Genomic DNA, 16,770 nt, shown 5'->3' with positions numbered 1-16,770 from the left:
TGTCTTGAGACATGTTATTGTTTTTAAAAGTAATAAATCACTCTATGCTGTACCACTTCTGCACTATTTTTGTTTTGTTAACTTTGCAAATAAAAGCTACTTTCTTTTGTGAAATATGTGGTTATTTGAGTTGTGAAACAATTTTGGGTCTGGAGACGGGGTGGTTTCATGCTGTTGCACATTCATTCACCACAATCCATTTTGCTGTTGTGTTCCTCCCCTAATCAGGAAATCGCCCACGTCGTTCCACACTCGTAAGAGACCTCCGTTCATCTACAGAACACAAATTAAGATATTTTTGATGAAATCTGAGGGTTTCTAAATCACATGTAGGCAGGAACGTCATTGCACCTTTTGACGTCCAGAAAGGCATTAAAGACATTGTTAAAACAGTCAAAGTGACTACAGTGGTTCAACCTTAATGTTATGAAGCAACAAGAGTACTTTTTGTGTGCAAAAAACAAAAATAACGACTTTATTCAACAATTTCTTCTCTTCCCTGTCAGTCTCCTACACTGTTTACATTGTAAACTCATTATTGCCCGGCTCGGTCAGTACCGAGTTGGGTTTTGACGTAAAACACGGAAGCACTGCACTGTGTTTACAATGTAACCAGCATAGGAGAATGACAGGGAAGAGAAGAAATTGTTGTTGTTGTTGTTTTAAAGTTGTTGTTTTTGTTTTGTTCACAGGTACTGCAAGGGGGCTTGGGAGATCAGCAGAAAAAAAGAAAACAGCCGTCACAACAGCGTTCATGTGCGAGAATAGCAGTTGACGTGACTTTACATTACTTGTATTCTTTTCTGTAGTTTTTGATAGTCTATTTAAATATGTCTGTATTTAAATGAAGCAGAATAATGTTAGCAATAATAAGATTAGCAATAAAAATAATGTATGAATTAATATCAGTTACTTTACAATGAATAGACATACAAATGCTAGAAGTGTCATTTATTATAAAAACAAAGTCAAACAGATATAGTTTTGATTTTAGCAAATCAGCTCCTCCCATCACAGTCACATCATCAGTGAAGCTCCTCCCACAGCAGTTCATCAATAAATGCTGGAATATTCCCATCAGATGAGCATCAAAAGCATCAGGAAGAGCTGAAATCTGTTTAATCTGAAAGGTGAGTTTATTAAAGAGGACAGTGAGAACATGAGTGATCCAGAACCCTGCAGAATGAAACACACTGAAGATACTGAAGAACAAAGAGGTTGGTGTTTATTCTTCAATCATTCATGATGCTGAACAACATTCATGTTAGAAAGATTCAAGAACTTCACCACAGTTAGATAAACCTAACCTACCTTAGATTAACCTAAACTGAAATGGGTACAAATGTTTGTTTGTTTTCAACAAATGGTCAGTAAAGGGAGGTTTGAGGAACTTTCATATTAATTTTCAACATCAGGTTACACTAAATATTATTTTAACCTGTTAACCTGCTGGAGAATGTTGGCGCCCCGATTTGTTCTTTGTTTACAATTGTTCAAAGTTAGTTTTAATGTAAAAGATTGTAATTACCTCGACAAGATACATCATTAAAAAGGTCTGACGCTCAAGCTTCAGTATTTATTCTGAAAGTCGTGACAGTTATGTCTGTGTCAGGAGTTATGAAAATGAAACGCAGTGAGTCGAATATAAATTATTATGAACCTCTGCATCCAATGAGAAAAAAAAAAATGAAAGTGGTCGTCAAAAAATGAAAAACGGTCGTCACAATGGCTTTTAGTTCAAAAGCGTGCACATTTGGAGAAACTGATATATTCTCATATGTTTGCGTCAAATTTCTATAGAAAGAAGTAGTATTCAATTTTTAGCCTTAAATGTGTCGACGTGTCTGTTTCATTCATACTGGAAGCCAGAGGGCACCCTCAAGCAGAAAGTCAGAGAGTGAGACTTTCATATAACAGAAATCCCTTTCAAGGCAGCCACAGATAATAACATGCAGAGAGAGATTATCTGTGTTCTTCAAGCCATGTCAGGTAGAGTACATTAGAGTATATTTAGTATAATAGTGTATATAATGCAAATCGACATAGCCTGTATCACTGTACAGAATACTATGAAATAATGTATTTTTATATTCTCTTTTTTTTTTGTTCCAAAGCCACATCAGACCACAGAAGGTTGTTTAAAACACTCGACTTACGTTATAGTGAGTTTGAAGCAAAAACATGGTTTTAACCTCATAAATCGCCGTGTTTTGATGGTGTGCTAAGCTAACATGCTAGCTAGCCCTTATACAGCTGTTTGAATAGTAAAGCTCATTTGAATGTTTCTTTTTTTAAGAAAAGCATTTGATGCAATTTCAAAGAAGGTGAAGTGAGAAGTGTAAACAAAAAACAGTGTGAATAGAGAGTCATCAGTAATTACAATAACGACAAAAGTATTATAATTAGAGCCATAACCAAGCCGGAGAGCTGTGAATGTGTGCAGGAGAGACTGAAACTGAATGGGGCAGTTTGTGCCACAAAACAATAGAGACACTGAATAGATGCTTAGAGGATGACAATAAACATCAGTTAGCATTTTACAGTTTCAAAATAGAACATGGCTTTAGCTGCAGTGCATTTCTAGATTGAAACAGGGCCACTTTTATCTTCATAAAGATGTTTCATAAAACACATTTCTAATAATTATGACAATAATTCTGATTTACCATATGCAGGTTAACTGATTAACTGTTTTATTTTACATTTATTTTATGTATGGTTCATATTTTGCATATTTTGCATATTTACCAGGATTTTAGACATTTTCAATATAGTTTAAAGCATTATTATATTTTAGACCCTGGTGATGTCACAAAATCATGTCAGAAGTTACAGGGTTGAGTGAAACATGTAGCACACATAATTCTAAAAATACTTAATTTAAAACTAGTTAAAGCAGTGAAATCTCTACAGACTCTGCAACGGTTGTGATGTGACGTCACACTGCAGTGTCTTTTTTTACAAACATGAATTCAAAAACAGCTGATAAAACCTATGATCCAGAGACCATATTCATATAACATCTAAGGCTAAATGTAGATCTTAACTGGCTGAGTTAGATGGTGATTGACACTAAACAGTAGAAAATCAGTCCAGAGTCTCTCCAGCTGTAAATGTCATTGGCTGTTAAAGTCTTGTGTTGCTTATAATAAATTGACATGTTGATAAAACACACATATAAGCTCTGTCACTCTGAGACGAGGCTATGAGGGAAAAATCACGGTATACTAACTACACAAAAAAAAAAACAAAACGATAGAATATGTGACATGTACAAAATGTCAGCGGTGGCAGCAGAAATAAAGCATCTGATCATAGCGATGTGGGTATGGTTGCACCAGCTCTGCAGTTCAGTACTTCAGTGAAGGCATGTTTATTGAAATAGCTCTTTATACAATAGACTTTAAAGCAAGCAGCTTTACAGCAAATATAAAACAAACAGTCATTCGTCATGGAATGGACTGTGCACTTTCTGTTGTTAAATAGTTTAGAAATTAAAAACTGCTATAATGTGAACCTTTAAAACATATACACCTAAAGAATCCTGCAGTCACTTTACTATTTTCCCTTTATTTAGATTGCACAAAATAGTGATTAGTGTGATATAAATGCAAATGATACTGTATTGATTTAATAAAGTTGTTTGTCAGGTTTTATGCATACGATTGTGTGTTCTTTATGACTGTTTTTCTAAAATTAAATCCTCTTTCTAAAAGAAAACAAGAAATACCGCAATATATCGCCTTTCTTACAGTATCGCAATATATCGTAACCCCTGTATTGTGATACGCATCGTATCACCAGATTCTTGGCAATACAGCCCTACAGTTGAAGGAACCCAACCTTGTTATACTTATATATATTTGATTCTAATGTGTTTCTTGCAAATGGAGTATTCTGTCTAGAGCGCACAACTGCATGAGCTCGTATGGACAGAAGCACACAACTGCATGAGCTTGTATTTTGGGTTAAGCTGTGTTGCTTTGACATTGTGGTAAATAGAATAATAGAAACAAAATGTATTTGCCTTTACCCATTATTATCAATCTAAATGAATCTACTGTGAAATATAGGAGCTTGTTAAACCTCAAACGTGAGATTTTATTGGAACAGCGTGTTCTTTAGTTTGTTCATTTATTTTTCTTTCTTCTTTTATTTAAGGCTGCAGTCCGTACCTTTTTTTTGGTTAATAATTATCCAAAATCAATTTTTGAGCAAGTACATAACCAGCCAGTGTTCAAAACTATCTCATTATCTTAGTTCGATTCACAACAGTAAGCTTGTAATAATGTTTTATAATAAGAGCGACCTGGCAGATTTCCGCGGGAAATTCGAGCATGCAGCAGTTCGTCTTTGCGTCATTACGTCACATCTATAAACAGGAAGGAGTCCAGGCCAGTCGGTTTTATTATTGAGGATGCTGCTTGTAGCGGATCATTTATAGCCTGTTCAGACAGACACGTTATAAAAGGTATCTTTTCCCTCTTAATCTGAGTTTTTGTCCTAACCAGCCGCGACCACAACACGCAAATATTTTAGAAAAGGTTTCTATTTCTCCGCAACGTCGCGGCTGGAATAGCAACACAAATTATGGCAATGATAATATCAGGTACTCTTTATGTGCTTTATGTAATGTTAAATGTGTCTAACATGAGTTTGAATATCATTCTGTGTTCACAGTAGAGATCGACCGATATGGGTTTTTGTATAACCGATGCCGATGTTTAGAGGTCAGGGTCAGCCGATGGCCGATATGTGATGCCGATTTTTAGGGCCGATATCTTGAAGTTTTCCCCTTCATTTGCATGCTAAAATGTCACACTAATAATAAGTGGATGCACAACATTTCTAAACTTAACATCATTTATTGAACACTGACTTGATTTACATAAAAGTTTTAGAACATTTATCAAGCTGAATTTTTCAAGTTTGTTGGAACATAAATGTAAACCTAAATATACATTTAAATAAAATAAATACAACTTTATAAATTAAAGTTGTATTTAAAAACTTGCAATTAAAAACTTTGTCATGTTGCACAGCCTTGTATGCAAGGACAGTGCTAAACTCTTAGTGATTTCTGACATTCTTGACAGTTAACGTTAGACAGGTTTAATGAGGATAATAACTGTGCGACATATTTTATATATATATATATAACTGTATATTCCATAATTTCTCTTGTGGCCCGTACATATAGTGAAACAAATGAGAAGAATAGTATTTCGTGTTAAACAGCTTGTTTTCTTTTTTTTCTTCTTCTTTTTTTTTTTTTAATTTGGTGCTTGAAGTAGCCTAAAGCTGCTCTTAACTTTCATTTATGACTGCAGTGTTAAGAAATATTATAGACTGTTAATAATTTTAATTATAGGTCTAATTCATTGTATAATAGACCTAAAAAATGTTTAAAACATTTTCAAAGAGGAGCTGATAGCCTAATCTTTTATTATCCTCACAGCACGTCAGTTATGCGGTGATGCGCTGTGAAATTATTGCGGGGCAAATTTATTATAATATTAATTTAATAACAAAAGTAGCTTACCTAATAGTAATAATAATAGACTAGAAGAATGTAACAGGCTTACATTAATTGGAAATGCCAAATCCTCTTAATATTGACAATATTTGTCGGAGTAACGTAGCCCTCAATCACGCTGCAGTGTTTGTCAGAGCTGCCGCCTTCTCCACCCCAAGCACAGAGTGAAATTCTCCGACTCCGATACAGGAAAAATAAAACAGAACTTATAACATTGGGGCTAATATGTTAGCAAGCAAGCTGCTGGTAGTTTTGGACTACAGTCCTTAAAGTTAACTACAAGTAAGCGAACCTTCAACCAGCTGTAGCATTATGCCAGTTCCCGACGGTTCTGTGCTATCCGTTGTTTCTTTCACTAAGTGAAGCAACACTTCATAGTTTACTAGTAATATATAGTAAATATATGGCCATAGGACTTTGAAATATCAGAATTTAAGCCTTAGGCTACCTTTATCTCCCAGGACTGTTGTTGAATCTTCCAAAAGTTTCAATTCACATGCGGCAGCAGCACATTCCACCGCACCAATAACACAGGGCTGCCCGCGGACGTGCCTGGCTTTAAATCGGCGCTATTAAAAAGGGATATCGGCCGATGCCGATATATTAAAAAAGACAAATATCGGCCCGATATATCGGTCGACCTCTAGTTCACAGCTTTTTAGCTGTAATGAAAACAACACTGGCTAATTCACCTAAGACCTTGAAAATAAATAAATGGGCACAAGAACGTTCAAAATGGCAACTCAATGCGAACAAACGTATTATATGACAAAGATTGGTTCAGACACACCATACGTATTTTAAATAATGTTTAAATGGTGTAATATTTATGGATTTCACTATGTACTTATTTCATTGTGTCTGCTGTGCTCATGCCGAGAGAGCCCGCCCACACTCTCTTCTGATTGGCAGGGGTTTTTGATTGATTTTATCACTTCTCATTGTCACGTTGTGTCTGTTGTGGACTATGGAAGCTTATGTGTAGCAATATTCAATTTGAAATGTATTATGCAAAATGGCAATGCAATATGTAAAATGGCAATGCATTTCTGTATTTAAATTTACATTTTCCATACCATATATGCAATGTTTGGAGCAAAATGATAATTCAAATTCAATAATATAATTTACATTTGCTATTTCCTACACTACTTTTAACATATAATTTAAACACATATTTTAATGCTTTATAAGTTGCAAAATTAAAATGAAAATGTATTACAGAAATGATTATATATGTTTAACACGTTCAAGCAAAAATTGTAGCAAAATGATCATTTAAATGTTATTTTTCTTAATTGCATTTGCACTCAGTGCGATTGCATTTTCATTAAATGTCCCGCAATGAATGTAGCAAAATTCAATGTGAATTTGAAAATGCATTTCAAGCTGATCACGTCCCCGCCCCACCCTGTCAATCATTGCATTAAGGCGGGGCCAGGTGTTGGAAACATGGCGGCAGCAGAGCTAGGAAGTGCGAGGCATAAACTGGCAGATAAAGCTGAGCTAGAGAAAAGTTAATGTTCCTGCAGATTATGCGCTTCTGTCAGTCATAGAACCAGTACATTATTAGAAGCATAGAAGTGCTGAAACAGATGCGTCGAGTGAGCGGTGCTTTACAACAGGTTCCTTTACTTATAGAAATAATCTTAGACAAGAGATTATTGCTTGCTCTATCAGTATGGTTGTCTGTTTTTCTCTTTTTATCATGCTGATTATTGTTTATGTATCATTTAATTAATAAAACTATGTGTAGTCCATCTGGATGCTAATGAGTGTTATTTGTAATAATAATAATAATTTCTATTCCCAAAAATAACCCTGGTCATGTCTAAACCCATCTTTCACACACTAAAAAAGCACTTTGGTCTGATGTGAACAGGTGCTGGTGGTGTGATGGTGTGGAGGAAATTTTCTTTGCACAGTTTGGGCCCTTTAGTACCAATGGACCATCTGTACGGAGCGTTCTTTAGAACTTCCGCAATAATATAAACCAGCTGGAAAACTTACCGTGAAATGTCACTTGCAAGGAAAGGACCAAAATTAGCTCAAATGAAATAATTAATTTATTGGGAATTATAAAGAGTCATTTAGTTTACGACTGAGCAACTGAATCGTCCAGCGTTCATCTGCTCGGGCTGTAATAAGCTCTGTAGCAGATATGAATATCCAACTATTGTGAAAACACTGATTAGAGCATGGTAACTAAAAGATGGACAGTTTAAGACATTACATTTTTCAAGCACATAATACAAGACACTTTCTTTTAAAATCTACAAGAGACTTTATTTATTCTAACACAAACTAATCTAACACAAACACACACACACACACACACATTCATACGCGTTGCAGTAAGAAAGGAAATGAGAGAGAAAGAGTTTTAAGAGAGAGAATATGATGAGCATTTCTAGCAAAATATGCACTTGAAAAGACCTGACCTGAACGAACCATGAATCATTAATTTAATGCGCCAGTTCAGCTTTAGAATCTAGAGGTACTTGCTTGAGTCGACTTTAAATGTGAATCTTCTCGTCGGCGCGGAGAGAAGGGTTTTCCGAGTCGACGATTTGTTGCAGGGTCTTTCAGGTCCGGATTGTGTTAGGTAAAAACCAATCACGTTTGAGCTTGCTGGCGAAATGAAAGGAAGTCTCTTTGTCGTGGCTGGAGTTAAAGTTGAAGCGGCAAAAGTGGTTGGTTGAACTTTGCTGCAAAACTTAGAACACGAGACTCTCAACGGAAAAGAAAATTAAGTAAAAAAAAAAGAAAAATGAGTGAAAGTTGGATGGCTTGAATGAGCTGCTTGTCTGTTCTTCTTGTTACTCCATGGTTACTCTTTGATCTGCTTACTCTTGGTCACTCTGCTTACTTTTCACTGCTTACTTTGCTCACTCGTTCACTAGTTCTTTGTCTTGTGATATGACTATTTAAACTTAGGTGTTCGTCCCACCTCTGAGAGGAGTTTTGGCCAATCAGATATCGTCCTGTTTGAAAAGGTGGCTTTTCTCCACCCCAATCATACCTAAGTGTTACCTCCGTCTCTGGAATTGCCGGCTTTGGCAGAGAGTACCGTTTTAGACATAATTTCTATTAAATGGAATATGATCCATTTTACACAGATTTCATTCAAGCCATGATTTAGAGGAGAAGAAGAGAATTAAAAACATTTCCGACACTAAATACTTTCATTCAACCATTCGAAAAAGTTATCACATTTACATGAATTTCGGTGTTCTAAAGCATAACTGGTTACAGGTAGTATGTGTGGACATGATATAAAATGTATGCAGTTAAAAGATGTTTGATAAGTCCATTTAACATTGTTTGGAGCAGTTTTAGTTGTCTTTGTTGGTTTTTCTGTAAAGTTAGGTCACTCAGAGAAACAAAAGAGGCCTGCATTGTCTCTGTCTCTTTTGATCTGGAGATCAAAGACTCTTTATCTTCTTGGTGACCATTTGGGTTGTCACAAATAGCTTCAGTTTGTCACTTCTCCTTCTGTCAGGAATTATGGGTGTCATAAAGGTAATTAGCAGGGTTTTTTTATGTAGACGGACTGGAGCCGAAACTTAGATTCTCTGAGTTTGAGTTTCTGGAATTATGTTTTGAAAGAATCATCTGAATGATTCATTTGTCTGGTTTGTCCACGGTTCCTACACACTTGTTGGTGTGTCGGTATCTTTAATGTCCTGAGGTAGCTTTAACAGATTTAATAGTGTAATACTTAGTTTATAATCAGAATATAGTCACTTAAATACTCAGGCTTAGCGTTAATTTAGTTATTCAAACATAACATTAAACAGACGCATCCCTCAGTGTTCCTCCTAAGCAAAATTCAATTTGACCATCTGTTTTCACACTCGTTTAAAAAAAAAAAAAAAAAAAAAAAAGCATCAACACACTGTAAATTAAGGATTTATTGTGCACAGATTCATTGAACAAAATGAGAGCTTTCACAAGTGTGCTGAAATCATTGATCTTGAGCTGCACTGAAAGCTGCTGTGATTATAAAGGGAGAGCACTTTCTGTGTAATTCGTGCTCAAGAAAAGTTATTGTTTTTCATGAGACTTTGTGAGTACTTCATACTTCACCTTGACAACAATTATTTTTAAACCAACTGATTTTATAATTTTATAAACATGAAAAAATATTACAGGAAATGTCTTAAATGAGCCAATAAATGGTCCTCTGCTGCCATCTGCTGGAAAAAGTGGTAATTAATGTGCTTTTTCTTTTTAAATGATAGTGTTTTCTATCAAATGTTGAATTTCCATCATCTTGAAACGTTCGGTTTTACGAATCCAAACAGACAACCATACTGATAGAGCAAGCAATAATCTCGGACATCTTGTCTAAGATTATTTCTGTGAGTAAAGGAACCTGTTGTAAAGCACCACTCACTCGACGCGTCTGTTTCAGCACTTCGAGCTGCGAGAGCGCTTTCACCTCACGAGCATCAGGCGCGTTCTCTGCGAGACGCCCTAACCACAAATATCTATGCTTCTAATAACGTACTGGTTCTATGACTGACAGAAGCGTATAATCTGCAGGAACATTAACATTTCTCTGTTCTTGCTCAGCTTCATCTGCCAGTTTATGCCTCGCTCTGCCGCCATGTTTGCAACACCTGGCCCCGCCTTAACGCAATGATTGACAAGGCGGCTCGAAATGCATTTTCAAACCCACATTGAATTTTGCTACATTCATTGCGGGACATTTAATGAAAATGAAATCGCAAGTGTCTTAACTGTGAGTGCAAATGCAGTTAAGAAAAATAACATTTAAATGATCATTTTGCTACAATTTTTGCTTGAACGTGTTAAACATATATCATTTCTGTAATACATTTTCATTTTAATTTTGCAACTTTAAAGCATTAAAATATGTGTTTAAATTATATGTTAAACGTAGTGTAGGAAATAGCAAATGTAAATTATATTATTGAATTTGAATTATCATTTTGCTCCAAACATTGCATATATGGTATGGAAAATGTATATTTAAATACAGAAATGCATTGCCATTTTACATATTGCATTGCCATTTTGCATAATACATTTCAAATTGAATATTGCTACACATAAGCTTACATAGTGGACAGTCAAATTGCTTGGAACCTTAAGGCATCATATCTGGTTTAGGGGTGTGCACAAATAGTTGAATATTCGATCTGTAATTAATAGGGCTGGGTAAAAAAATATTGATTTCTCGATTTTAATCGATTCTCATTTTTACAAACCGATATTGATTCTTAAATACCAAGAATCGATTAGTCTAGTCTGTTTTCAGTTGATGAATGAGCAGAATATGTAGCGCCTCCCATCCAATAAATCGCAATAATCTTTGTGCTTTGTTACTTTTGATATGAAGCAAAGTCTCAGATTTCAAATTATGTCCATCTTATTATGAGATTCAAAAAATAAATACCGTTTTGGCGCTGTTTAATGTGACATGTAAGATATCGCTTTAGCGCCTCAGTTAAAGAGAAGCGGCAGCACGAAGCGCATGTGAATAAACACGACTAAACATCTGAAGGTACGTTAAAATATACAATACATCTTACCGAAATCTGTATCATGTCTGTTGTAATAGCTCAATCAGTGTTTCAACCATGGAAAGACGTCAATAAAACAGCTTGTAAACAATGTCACGTAACGTCACATTTACCTCAGAAAAACTTATTCAGTGACCATAAACTCATTAGTCAGCTAGAAAAATGAACTCTAGAAAGCAACATTCTGATAAATATAGCTATGCACCGTTATACATATTCGTTATAATGTTCTTCAATATTTAATGTATATTTGAATAAATCAGTTATGACAGCCACAATTTAAATGATTATATAAAAAAAAAAAAACGAATTGGAGTAGAAATATGATTATGTAATTCTAAACTTTATTTATAACAAAAGCATCATTGAGTGTAATTTAAGTGTTTGTATATAAATAAGTTAATTTAACCTTCAATATTATTATAGTAGTAACAACTGACTTCCATGTGTAGTTTACAGCATTAGTTGAGAGATTTTTTTTCCTCTAGAAAATTTGCCATGTACTGTAACTTAAATACTACATCCAAAGTGGTGAGTAGCTCCTTCAGCTTATCAAAGGCCAGCTGACACTTTGCAGTCCAGTGGAATCAAGCATGTTTCCTGAGAAGGTTGTGAAGAGCTTGAGTGGGGGTCTTACATCTGCCTTAATGGTCTCGTAACAGTGTCTGGGTAACACACTCCTCCTGGCCCCGCTGTCCAGAAGAGCACATACCTTTATTAGATTCTTGAGCATCCAACTCATTCAGCCAGTCAGCAAATGAAAGAGATGTCCATTTTTCTTCATTTTCCGTTAATATCATCAGATTCCACAGGCTGCTCATATTTACATGTGAGTGTTTAACGTTACTCACCATTCGCGCTCTCTCCCGAGCTTCCGTCATTTTCGCTTCTTCTGACAACGTCTGGTTCAGTTCAGTAGCTTAAAATGTCCATACTTCCTCCGCTTCGGCCATTCACAGCGGGATGTAACAGCTCACTAGTTCGCATTTGGGCAATGATGAGAGGAACAAAGTTTACCAATATATGCAATTTTACTGATTTTTGCAGGGTAATATTGTCAGGGTTACAGTTCACAATAACTCCTGGGTGGATCGACTTGAATGAACTAACAGAAAAGCAACGGAAAATCTTTCTTTGCACAGCACAGCGAGAGCATATATTTTTCATCACACGAGCACACTTGATCTGAACTACATTACCCATGAAGCATTTCGCTAAGGACTACAACACCTGTAGATAGTGGTTTTAAAGCAATATCTCTTATTTCCCCTCTCCCGCAACAATATGCTTCCTTTAAGTTTTGTTGAGGGAGATATACAGTTGAAACCAGATATTTACATACACTTCAGAAAAAAACACAAAAACTTTTTTTCTTTACTGTCATACATTAAATCAGAGTAAACTTTTTCTGTTTTAGATCAATAAATATTAACATATTTTTTGCATTTGTTAAATGTCAGAATCAAGCGAGGGAGAATTTTTATGTATTTTTCTTATCACTTTCATCAAAGTCAGAAGTATACATACACTAAGTTTATTGTGTCTTTAAACAAAAAGAAAACTCCAGATGATTCCATTCTGAGCTTAAGAAGCTTCTGATAGGTTAATTGATTCCATTTGAGTTAATTGGTGGCACACCTGTGGATACATATAAAGGCACACCTCAAACACAGAGCCTCTTTCTTTGACATCATGGGAAAATCAAGAGAAATCAACAGAAAACACAAAGTGCTGCTGTTAGAAACTTAGCCTAGCATACTGTTATGTATTATCGTTATCTTTGTGTTTCTGCACGTCTGTCAGCGTGGCTCGTTTTCTCACCCGAGCATGTGGATATTATTGTTTTTCTCAACATGTGAAACAATATGAAAACGATAACCATATACTGACTCGAGTGTATTATGTACGTTTTGTGCGATAACTGGCACTGGCTTTATTAGCGTTTTTCCCGTTCGTGCAGCTTGAGCTTAAATGATTTTGTTATTTATTATTTTTATTTTTTTTGCACATATTGTTTAATGCATTGAACTAAAAGAAAAGCTTAAGATATAACATAAGCTTGTTGTGCATATTGCCTAATCGGCAGCTTGTTCAAAAATGCTTACAAAATCTTGATGAATTTAAAAAAATAACTTCCTTCTTGTTTAACGTCATTTAAATAAACGAATATTCGTTTTTTATGAGCCCAAATATTCAAATACAATATTTTGGAAAAATGCCCATTCCTAGTCTGATTAGGACATGGTGTTATTTGTTCTCTCTCCTCAACATTATAGCTACGCCCGCTAATGCTGATTGGTTACGCAATTGTTGTCAGTGTCTGCCCGAATAACTTCCAAAGAGTGATTTTAAAAATCTACTTACTCCACCTTGAAGTTCTCACTACAGAAACATGGGATTTGTCAATAATGTTTTAAAAATAATAACTGAAGATCAATGATCCTCATTCATAGAAAGTTTCAGGGACATTACTTAACATTCATTAATTTATAAAAAGGCATCAAAGTGATGATAATATTTCATAGCAGTTGTCGAGTTTCTGCTATTACATCAGGGCTCACTTTTATGTATATGTATATTTCTCTCTTTGGATTATTTTGATGTACTGAAAATAATTATTTTTTCTTCCATTTTAGATACGATTAAAGAGGAGGAGGAGAGTAAAGAACTGAGTGAAGTGGAGGAGAAACATCATGTCAAACCTGGAGAAAAATATTTGAGTAGCTCAAAGACTAAAAAGACATTTTTAAAGAAAAGAAGAGTCAAGAAATCTACAAACTGCACTCAGTGTGGAAAGATTTTCACAACCAAACAGAGCCTTGATGTTCACATGAGAATCCACACTGGAGAGAGACCGTTCACATGTGATCAGTGTGGAAAGAGCTTCACAACCAAACAAAGTCTTGATGTTCACATGAGAGTTCATACTGGTGAGAAGCCGTTCACATGCGATAAGTGTGGAAAGAGATTCTCAAACAGTCGTAATCTTGAGATTCACATGAGGATCCACACTGGAGAGAAGCCGTTCGCGTGTGATCAGTGTGAAAAGAGTTTTACACAAAAAGGAAGTCTTAAGGAACACATGAAGATCCACACTGGAGAGAAGCTGTATGTATGCAGTCAGTGTGGAACCAATTTCACATGCAAACATAGTCTTGATGTTCACATTACAGTTCATACTGGAGAGAAGCCGTTCAAGTGTGATCAGTGTGGGAAGAGTTTCTCAAACAATTATAGTCTTAAGATTCACATGAGGATCCACACCGGAGAGAAGCCATTCACATGTGGTCAGTGTGGCAAAACATTTCTTACCTCATCAAACCTGAAGAAACACCTGACAGTTCATATGAAGGAGAAGCTATATTCATGTTCTGTGTGTGGGAAGAGTTTTTCACAGCGGCAAAGTTTACAAACACATCAGAAAATACATACTGGTGTGAGAGAGTACATGTGCTTTGAGTGTGAGAAGACTTTTACTACAGCAAACATTTTAAAAAAACACCAGAGAATTCACACTAGAGAAAAACCTTACAAGTGTTCACATTGTGACAAGATATTCAGTCTCTCATCATCTCTGAAAACACATGAGAGGATCCACACTGGAGAGAAACCTTACAAGTGTTCAGACTGTGACAAAAAATTCAGTCTGTCATCATCTCTGAAAACACATGAGAGGATCCACATGGGAGAAAAACATTACAAGTGTTCACACTGTGACAAGAGATTCAGTGTGTCAGCAAATCTGAAAAGACATGAGAGGATCCACACCGGAGAAAAACATTACAAGTGTTCACACTGCGACAAGAGATTCAGTGTGTCAGCAAATCTGAAAATACATGAGAGGATCCACACGGGAAAAAAACATTACAAGTGTTCACACTGTGACAAGAGATTCAATCGTACAACAAATCTGAAAAGGCATGAGAAGATCCACAACAGAGAGAAACCGCACACCTGAAATTTTGCCCAAAAGTCTATAAGGTTTAATATGAACAATTATCATACAACACTTTGTTTGGTATCATTTTAAATGTCTCAGTGCGACTGGTACAAAGGTCTCATTCCCACAGAGGTGAACCCAAAGGTAATAAAGGTTTTAAGAGTTTAGCGAAAATTATGTGTCATGAGGTCCATCAATGTCTCCAACAACTCCAGGGAAGCCCACAATCAACATAAAAGTTGTTTGTTTTTGCCGCATGGTTTGATGATCAGTTGGAAAGTCAATGGACTGCCATTGTAGTGATTTCCATTGTAGGAAATTTGACATCTTCGCCGTGTCCTAACCAGCCGTGACGGCGACACGCGAATATTCTGTTTTAGAAATGGTTTGTATTTCTCTGCGACATCACATCTGGAACTGCAACACAAAGTATGGCAATGATAATATCAGGTACTGTTTGTGCTTTATTTAATTTTAAAAGCATCTAACATGAGTTTGAATATCATTCTCTGTTCCCAGCTTTTTAGCTGTAATGAAAACAACACTGGCTAATTCACCTCAGATCTTGAAAATAAATAAATGGGCACAAGAACATTCAAACTGTCAACTCAACACGAACAAACAAGTGTATTCTATGACAAAGATTGGTTCAGTCACTCCGTATATACTTTAAACAATGTTTAAATTGTTATATTTATGAATTTTACTATGTACTTGCCCATTTCATTGTGTCTGATGTGCTCTTGTCCAGAGAGCCCGCCCACACTCTCTTCTCATTGGCTGTGGTTTTTGATTGATTTTAATCGCTTCCCATTGTCATGCCTAGAGCCACATTTCCACCGCAGGAACTTTACCCAGGAACTAGGAACTTTGGAGTGTTTCACCTGCAGGAACCAGGGTCTAAATGAAGTACCTGTTCGTGAAGTAGTACTTTTTCAAAGTTCCAGAACTTTTGGGGGTGTCTCTTTGTGTTGAATAAAAGTATTTCTGATGAAGTTTGTGCAAGTCGTTGACTGAAATCATATATGATTTGTATATGCAGACAAATTGTAATAGTGACTGACATCATATAAGATAATTATATGTAGATATAACATAAAGCATTCAACTCGGTAGAGCATCAGTTCCTCTTTGACACACTTAAGAAATTTGATTTTGGTTTTTCTTTTCTGCAGCTGTTAAAACTCACTATAAAAATGGCAACTGTTCTATTAAGTTTTCAAACGGTACTTCTCCTAGATTCGATTATTACAAGAGGAATTAGGCAGGGGTGTCCTGTCTCTCCATGTCTCTTTTTATTAGTGAGTCAGCTTCTTTCCTCTCATATCAAATCAAGTCCTATGAAGGGTATCACTATTGTTGATAGAGAGATAAAAATAACCCAACTAGCCGATGACATTACACTGTTCATTCAAAATGAAAAAATGAAGGTTTCTGTAGCTATGAATTATTCAGTGAATTTTCAAGGGCATCTGGTGTATACTTGAATCTAGCTAATTGTGAGCTTATGGCCATCAAGGAATGTTCTGAAACATCTTATTATGGTATCCCTTAAAAAAAATTAAGTTCAGTATTTAGGAATAACCATTACTAAAGATCAGCATAGAAGATGTTCTCTGAATTTCAATCCTATTATCCAAAGAACTAATAAGAAATTAAATCAATGACTAATAGGAGATCTTTCTTTAACTGGCAGAGTTCTAATTACAAAGGCTGAGGGTGTCTCTAGACTGACTTTAGAT

The 16,770-nt window shown here is 35.6% G+C and overlaps 1 protein-coding gene across 1 annotated transcript; it reads left to right on the top strand.

Moving 5' to 3' along the window:
* Positions 1-1,921: 1,921 nt before the first annotated feature.
* Positions 1,922-16,023, top strand: LOC127509946 (gastrula zinc finger protein XlCGF57.1-like). Its single transcript, XM_051889349.1, has 2 exons — positions 1,922-1,989; positions 13,725-16,023. Exons 1-2 carry the CDS (start codon positions 1,950-1,952, stop codon positions 15,044-15,046), a joined length of 1,362 nt encoding a protein of 453 aa, XP_051745309.1. The 5' UTR covers positions 1,922-1,949; the 3' UTR covers positions 15,047-16,023.
* Positions 16,024-16,770: the final 747 nt, after the last annotated feature.

The sequence above is a fragment of the Ctenopharyngodon idella genome, chromosome 3, assembly GCF_019924925.1.
Source record: "Ctenopharyngodon idella isolate HZGC_01 chromosome 3, HZGC01, whole genome shotgun sequence".
Classification (NCBI taxonomy): domain Eukaryota; kingdom Metazoa; phylum Chordata; class Actinopteri; order Cypriniformes; family Xenocyprididae; genus Ctenopharyngodon; species Ctenopharyngodon idella.
Note: the sequence above shows the minus strand (reverse complement) of the source record. Positions and strands in the feature narration are given on the sequence as shown.

Coding starts and splice junctions, on each gene's coding strand:
- LOC127509946 (XM_051889349.1), top strand. CDS start 1,950: ATGCAGAGAGAGATTATCTGTGTTCTTCAAGCCATGTCAG. Junction 1,990..13,724: donor TGTTCTTCAAGCCATGTCAG/GTAGAGTACATT, acceptor CTTCCATTTTAG/ATACGATTAAAGAGGAGGAG.